The 8,435-nt window shown below is 35.7% G+C and overlaps 1 protein-coding gene across 1 annotated transcript in view; it reads left to right on the forward strand.

Moving 5' to 3' along the window:
- RAVER2 (ribonucleoprotein, PTB binding 2) overlaps positions 1-8,435 on the forward strand; it is a gene marked incomplete at its 5' end in the record, with an annotated part of 47,370 nt that overhangs the window by 9,864 nt on the left and 29,071 nt on the right. The window contains one exon of the mRNA XM_029285595.1: positions 7,432-7,498. Coding sequence (XP_029141428.1) covers positions 7,432-7,498 — 67 coding nt within the window. The remainder of the gene's footprint in view (positions 1-7,431; positions 7,499-8,435) is intronic.

The following is an 8,435-nucleotide window of genomic DNA, read 5'->3' on the forward strand; positions in this document are numbered from 1 at the left end:
AGGTAATTGTATTTTTAGAATAATAGAATTCAAGATACCATAAATATCTATATATTGCTAAATATGCATTTAAAAATGTTTGGAAAATTTTCTCTTTTAATGTAGAGTTTTGGCAGAAAACTCCTTTTGTAATTTAGAACAGAACAGAAGAACAGAACAGAACAGAATAGAATAGAATAGAATAGAATAGAGATGGAAGGGAACATGGAGGTGACTGTCTAGTCTCTTTTCAAAAATCTCCAATTTTGGAGCACCCACAATTTCTGAAGGCAAGCTTTTCCACCGGTTAATTGTCTTCGCTGTTAGGAAGTTTCTTTTAATTTCAGGTTGCTTCTCTCTTTCATCATTTCCAACCATTGTTTCTTGTCCTGCCTTCTGGTGCTTCGGAGAATAATTTGACCCCCTCTTCTTTGTGTCAGCCCTTCAAATACTGGAATACTGCTATCATGTCACTTCTATTTCTTCTTTTCTTTAGACTAGCCAAACCCAATTCCTGCAGCCGTTCTTCATATATTTTAGTCTCCAGGCCTTTGATCATCTTAGTTGCTCTTCTCTGAATTTTATCCAAAGTCTCAACATCTTTTTTGTAATATGGTGACCAAAACTGGTTGCAGTATTCCAGGTGTGGTCTTACTAGGATTTTATAAAGCAGTACTAATACTTTGTGTGATCTTGATTCGATGCCTCTGTTTATATAATCCAGGATTGTATTAGCTTTTTTTTGGCTACTGCGGCACACTGCTGGCTCATAGTCAAGTGATCATCCACTAGGACTCCAAGGTCCCTTGCACAGTTACTGTTTTTGAGCCAGGTCTCGCCTAATCTGTACTTATATCTTTGATTTTTCCTGCCTAAATGTAAAACCTTGCTTTTCTCCACATTAAAGTTCATTTTGTTGGATAGGGCCCATTGTTCAAATTTGTCAAGATCTTTTTGGATCCTGAGCCTGTCTTCTGGGGTATTGGCTATTCCTGTCAGTTTAGTGTCATCTTTTAAAAATCATTTTTAAATGGTTTAGCTTTCAAATGAAAAAAAGTGTTCCAGTCTTTTTCCTATAAGTTTTCTCCTGAATATTAGCATTTAAGCATATTTAATTTAATGTAATGTACTTTATCTCAAATGCCTGGTTGAATAGCTGATTAATTGCTCCTTAACTATGCTACAGATTCAGAGTCCACATTTAGTGGATTGCTTTTCTTTTATACCACTACAATAACCTTGATCTATGTATAAATGAGAAGCAATATGTTAATAATATAAATAAGCAAATATATAAATAAATCAGAACTGAGACTCTAAAATGGTTAGAGCTGGAACTTGTACTCTATGGAATAGAGTTAACATCCTCATTCCCAAGTGACCTTGGAAATTTTCTTTTTCTTGGTCATGATAGCTCATGAGAATAAAAAAGTAACTATAAAAGTAGAATAAGAAAGTAACTATAAAAAGTAGATAGCTCTGTGCAAGTATAAACTCTAAAAGTATTAATAAATAATTTGACTTTTGTTGTATTTCTCCATCATCCATCAGTTAATATTCAGGTTTGCTCCGAGGAATATGAGAACATTATATTTTTCTACATTCATATCACACTGAGATATAATTCTTGATTTCTTACGGTCCCTTATTTGGAACTGTTGAAATAACACATGCAATCTGCAGTTCAAGAGTTGGGAGATTCTGACAGCTGTATTTGTAAAAACACAAAGACTACTGTACAAATGTTTTAACTACACTGTGAGTCGCTGAATAGCAAAGCATATTTTCCATGATCTAAAAATAAACTTAGCAGATCAGTGTAATGTACTGTGTTAATCCTTTTTTAAAATTTGGTTTTATAGATGTCAGCTGGATATGATTTTATTTGGTGGACTATCCTCAGAAGAATGATGCATGTAACAAAAGCAGTTGTCCATTATACAAGTTTCAGGCATGCTTTCTGCAGTGTCTTTAAATAGTAAATAGTTCATCGTAGCATCAAGAAGCTCTTCTGTAATTGCCTTTCATGGAAAGCACTTTTTACTCCTATCCTTACAAATAAAATTTCCCTTTCTCTTTTAAAACGTTGCTCTCGCATAGAAAATTGGGCAGGTCTGGTCGATTACTGAATAACAGCAGTAATATAGTATCACTGCATAGTTCCTCCAAAAAGCAGCATCATGTTTTATTAACGTGGCATTTGACAGCTGTTAACCGAGGAAATAAGAGACCAGTGTTCAATTTGACTAAAAAGAAGATACTTGATCCTGCCATTAAAGTATATATATTGAATTAGCAGATAGGCAAAACAAGAGTGCATTGTGATCTTGGACTCAGGTCGCTCATTTATTAGAGATGTATCCAGAGGCATATGCATTTGACCTTGAAGATGTGCATATGTGTAGACAACACCACACATCAGGGGTCCCCAACCTTGGCCACTTTATGATTTGTGGACTTCAACTCCCAGAATTCCTCAGCCAGCACGAGTCCACAAGTCATAAAGTGGCCAAGGTTGGGGAATTCTGCCATAGGTGCTTTTAGCTAATACATGTAAAGCTGGTCAGGTAGGCTATCTCTCCTAGAATGTGGTACATGAAAAAAAATACAACACTTTACTCTTTTGGTTGCACAGATTTTCCTTTCAAAAATAATGTCATTAAGTTGTTAACAGGCAGTCCTCGACTTATGATCACAATTAAGCTCAAAATAAACGAGGCAGTTGTTAAGTGAGTTTTGCCCCATTTTACGACCTTTTCTGTCACCGTTGTTAAGTGAATCACTGCAGTTGTTAAATTAGTAACACGGCTGTTAAATGAATCTGGCTTCCCCATTGACTTTGCTTGTCAGGTCATAAAAGGAGATCACATGTCCCGGGACACTGCAACCCTCATAAGCACAGGCCAGTTGCCAAGTGTCCGAATTTTGATCACGTGACTGTGGGGATGCTACAACTGTGTAAGTTTGAAACACAGTTATGAGTCACTTTTTTCAGTGCCATTGTAACTTCAAATGGTCACTAAATGAACGGTTGTAAGTTGTAATTTGAGGACGTCTTGTATTTCCCTCCAAAATTGTATATGGAGGCATGAATACTAACTTTGGGACTGCTCTCTGACAGGTAATATACAACTTTTCTCCTTGTTCCCATTTTTGCCTGCTGTGATCTCTGTATTGTGTCTGTGAAAAATGTGCTTCATTAAAATTTCAGCTTTTCATTCTGCACTTAATCTGTAACAATACAAGCCAAGTTTCACAATACACTCAGACAACAACTTTTATTTGGTGTTGTTTTTTAAATGTTGCATAGGCTAATTAATTTAGCATGCTGTGAAAAACCCCAATCCGTTATCGCTTATTCAGAAGATCATGGTTAAACAAACCATTGGTTAATACAGTGCATTTGCCCAATCGTAATTAGTTCATACTGAAACTTGGTCACATCAGTACTTGGACCAATTGTGATTTCCTGCTATGCTCTCATATATGGGAGCTAATCAAAGTACGGATGGGGTTTTACTTATCATCGGAGACTGAGCATCTTTTCAGCATCTTTTTGGCCCTCCTTGCAACATGACCAAGTTTCTTCAGCTCGCACATGTGGACATTTGTATAATTCTGCCCATATTTTGGATTGTTATCCAAATTAGAAACTATATACAGCATTTGGCTTATTTTTATAAACAAAGAATCTCAAAATACTGTATATGAACTTATTTGCTTGCTTAAGTAGTTGATTATTTATTTTTAAAATGACTTAAGGTCTAGCTATTTCTTATAGTTGGGAACCTGCCCAGTTACTTAGATTAGCAGCAGAGGCCCTCCTGGAGATGCCCTCATATTCAGGATCTCCATTACTGGCTATATAGGATAGGCCAGAGATAGGCAACCTTGGCTCTTTTATGACTCATGGACTAACTCCCATGCTGGCTCAGGAATTCTGGGAGTTGAAGTCCACGAGTCATAAAAGAGCCAAGGTTGCCTACCCCTGGGATAGGCCATCTTGTCTATGACTTCCAAGCAATAAAATGTTCTTCCCAGAGAGATGCATTTAGCTCTCCTACTCCCAGGAAATGATCAAGTGGCAGAAATGTATTTCTTTCATCAAACTTGGTCACATTGTTATTGTTATTTTGTTATTGTTGCTATTGATTTTAATGTTGACTGTACTGGTTCCACTGACATAAGTGGACACTTAATTATGGCAAAACTGCTCTGAGTGCTTATATAAGAAAAAAAGATAGGATGTAAAATTAATAATATGAAATAAATAAATAATGCTGTACGTATATAAATATGGACCCCAGGGGAGCACATTTTTTGAAATATCTCAAGTTAAAAAATAATCCTAACAATAGAAGTCTAGCATAACACTTGCACTTAACAAAATTTAAAACGTGCTCCTCAATCTGAACTAATACATTGTTTTATTTTGGCATTTTATCACACAGTTCCTGCACACAGCCATATTTTTGCACGTGAAAACCTAATCTCAGCTCAGGTATCCTAATCTCATCCAGTCCAATCCAATCCAATCGAAATCCAATCTAACCCAAATACAATTTATTTTGCTAACACTATTGAGTAAGAAAGAAAATTAGATGATTTGTTTTCTGTGAACTGCAACTATTCTTGACCTGGTATCTCCTAAGCTTTTTTTCCTGGAAATTGTTCCCCAACTTTTCCAAGTGACGTATCTTAAATGTAACCTGTACAGCCCTTGTTTCCTCTAAACCTCAAGATCACCACCACTATCACTAATTCATTTATTATAGGTGCTTTTGTGCCATTTCAGTCAAGTGAATCTATGCAATCTACAAAAGCAAACATGACCAAAGTGACATATAATATCAAGAAACCACGACTGCATAGCGACTTTGACTTTAGGATTTCTAGTTGCTAAAACAAATCAAGAAACACAGAATATCAATTTACATTGTCTGTTGGCACGAAAAGGATCTGAGTAACAGTAATTATTATTTATTCTAATGGAATTTCATCAAAGAACACTCAATAGCTTATTGGGCCATATCACTTTATAATAGTAAATCACCATTTATCACCATTTGTGTATTGATCTCTATAAAAGCAGAATATATGACATTAAATCTTAATTCACTAAAGACATACCTACAAGGTATACAAAGAGATGGTTGTCAATAGACAATTCCTCAGCCCCCATTTTGCAACACCCAGAGCAGCCACAGAGTGCACTGTGGCAAAAGCAGAAGTTTTCAGTGCTGTAATTTAATAACAGAAATAGAATAAGAGACAAAACTTCCAATCCTCTACATCTCTGATGACATGTAATAAAATCCAAGCACATTTTTATTGTTTACTGTAACTAAATGATGGGGGTCCAGATTATTTAGATAGAAGATAGTGTAATTAATCTATCAAGTAAAGATGCTCTATAGCAGTGATGGTGAACCTTTTAGAGACCGAGTGCCCAAACTGCAACCCAAAACCCACTTATGTATCATCGGGTGCCAGGTGGGTGTGGCCCATTGGGTGGGTATGGCCAATTGGATGGGCGTGGCCCATTGGGTGGGTGTGGCTGCAGTGGTAGCGGCAGACTGGGTGGGACTAAAAAGTTCAATCAATTCCAACTTTGCGAGATCTTTTTTTCCCGCGAGAAGTTGAAATTGATTGATTGAACCTTTTTTTTTTTTACACACGGCGGTAGAAGCCTAAAGCGAAAAGGTTTTATAAAACCCAGCTGAAGACCTAAGATTGGGGCAACGGCGCGCGTGCCCACGGAAAGGGCTCTGCGTGCCACCTGTGGCACGCATGCCATAGGTTCGCCACCACTGCTCTATAGTTTACTGTCTTTCCATCCCCCTGAACTTCAGATATATGTTGAATTTCATCCTCTTCATAATCATACAAACTAACAAATATAAGAAATAAACAAATTTTGAAGTTACTGTAACATTTGAAATTTTGTATTCTTGGTAGAACAGAGTGCTCTTTGTCCCACTTCAATGGAAGCTGAGTAGTAAAATCAGATCTGACTGTTCCTTACCTTTTATATTTGAGATTAACTGGATAGACTCAATGAGAGGGCTGATGGTTTCACAACTGGAAAATCTGAAGAACCAGCCTCACCATGGAGAAAATCTGTATGGTTGCTAAAAGGCGACACCAACTTGATGGCACATCATATGTCAATCAAAGACTCCAAAGTTCTGGCCGACCCTACATAAAAAAAGATAGATGGTAAAATGGACAAAGACTAGAAAGAACCGAAACACCCTATACCAGAGGTTTTCAAACTTGGCCCTTTTATGACTTGTGGACTCCAACTCCCAGAATTCCTCAGCCAGGCACGCTGGCTGAGGAATTCTGGGAGTTGAAGTCCACAAGTCATAAAAGGGCCAAATTTGAAGACCCCTGCCCTATAATGGAAACTCATCTGGTGGATTTGCATTAGTCACTCTTTTTCAGCCTGGTCTTCCAAAACTTGTAATGGAGATAAAATGAAAGTACATTTCCAAGCTACCTGTCTGGAGAAAAGGCAGAATGTAATTCCAATTTAAAAAAGCAATTAAATAATAATAATGTTCCTTCTAGAATTATCTTAATATTATCAACATGAATTGCATGAATTGCAACAAGTACACCAGTGGGTCTATATAACAATAACAGTGCCAATTCATAATAGTATAAGTGTGATTTACTGTATATGAATTATGGACTCAGGATAAAATCAATATTTAGCTGGAAGCCTAGCCTTGTACACTGCAGCATTCAAATGTTTTTCTTTGCTGATCCTTTTCTTATCAATACACTAGAGGAACAGGATGCAGATGCTATTTATTGTATTCCATGAGGATTTGCACCATACAATTAATTATAGAGGAGGAAAAATGCTTTACAGCAGAAGAAAGTTAATAGAAATGGGGGGGGGGGGTTTCTACTTCTATGCAGCCTTATTTCACAATAATAAAAAACAGGTTTTCAAAATTCAATACTGATGTCTCAAACGACCTTAAATTCTGCTAGCAGATGGGATTGCCCTGTGAACATAGATGTTGGGGCAGCTAATTGGGTTGAGGTTTAATTTCATACATTTCATGAAACATGAGTGGTTAAGTTTAGATTTTGAGGATCGGTATTTCTGGTATTCTCTTTCTACGAAGAACATGTAGTATAATGTAGTTGATAGAAAATATCACTGTGAGGAAATGCCTTTTGGCTCCAATATTTTGTTTAAAAGCTAACCTTTGGCAAATGTTGGCATTTTTTAAATAAGATGTTGTGAATTCTGCTGTTCAGAGGATCCTGCATATTGTTGAATTGCATTGTGCTCATATTGATAGTTAACTAATATTTTCTGGCAGCATGTCTCCAGAATAATTTTCTACTTGGAACATTTTCAGATCTCTAAGCTGAAATAAAAAGAGTCATTCCATTGCATTTGTATTTAATCATGCATTGTTTTTCTTTTAGGAAATCCATGAGTTATTAAAACACTTTGAGCTGAAGTATTGTTATGTGGACAAACATAAAAGAACAGGTAAAAACTTGCAATGTAATAGTTATTCTAATAGATGTGGCTATTTGGGTTAATTTTAGATCTCACAATTTAATAAGAGTTTAATTTAATAACATTAAATTGTTGCTTCAGTGTGTTTATGTGTGTGTGTGTGTGTGTGTGTGTGTGTGTGTGTGTGTCAGAAACCAACATTTACCTCATGTTTCTTTCCTGCACACTGATTCTTTTCTTAATATTCACAAATCATATTGTACTAGTTTGTTTGAATAACAAACAATGACAAATCGAAAAAGGTGCCTGGGAATTGTAGTATATGAGAGGAAAATATGTTCAAATTATAATTTTATGCCATCAGAACATTTCAGAATTAGTTTAATATGATTAAATCTGAAGTTATACTCTTACATGAACATTAAAATAAAGAGATTTATAATTACTACTTTCTATTTTGGATTTGAAAGGGATTCAAAAATGTTGGAAACCCTATATTTTTTAAATTAGGGACAAATTTTTAGCCTATAGTGCTTATTCTACTAGGAATCAGTTTAGAAATACATATTCACAATTTAATTGTTCAGTATCAATAACTTGAATGTGCAAAGTGACCACTGAAGAGGAAATGCTACTAGCAAATTATTATTGATTAAATTTATATAGCTGCCCATCTTACCAAAGGCAAACCTTTCCTCTAAATTAATGTCTCATTGAACTTTGTAAGTACTAGACTATTAGTGTGTACCATCAATGAATTTTAATCTTTGTTTAAAAAATGAATGAGTGACAATCAAATTTAAAGTGCTTTTGCATTATTGATACATGAGAATAGAATTTAATGATGGTTAAAATTGTTTAGGGGTTTTACAGTTTGGAGGCAACAACTAGTTGAAACTTAGGAGAGCTATAGAGCAGAACGTCTGAAGTGCAACTTGCTGCCTACCATTGTTATAATTATGGTGGG

This window comes from Protobothrops mucrosquamatus, unplaced genomic scaffold, assembly GCF_001527695.2.
Source record: "Protobothrops mucrosquamatus isolate PMUCROS unplaced genomic scaffold, P.Mucros_1.0 scaffold1915, whole genome shotgun sequence".
Taxonomy (NCBI): domain Eukaryota; kingdom Metazoa; phylum Chordata; class Lepidosauria; order Squamata; family Viperidae; genus Protobothrops; species Protobothrops mucrosquamatus.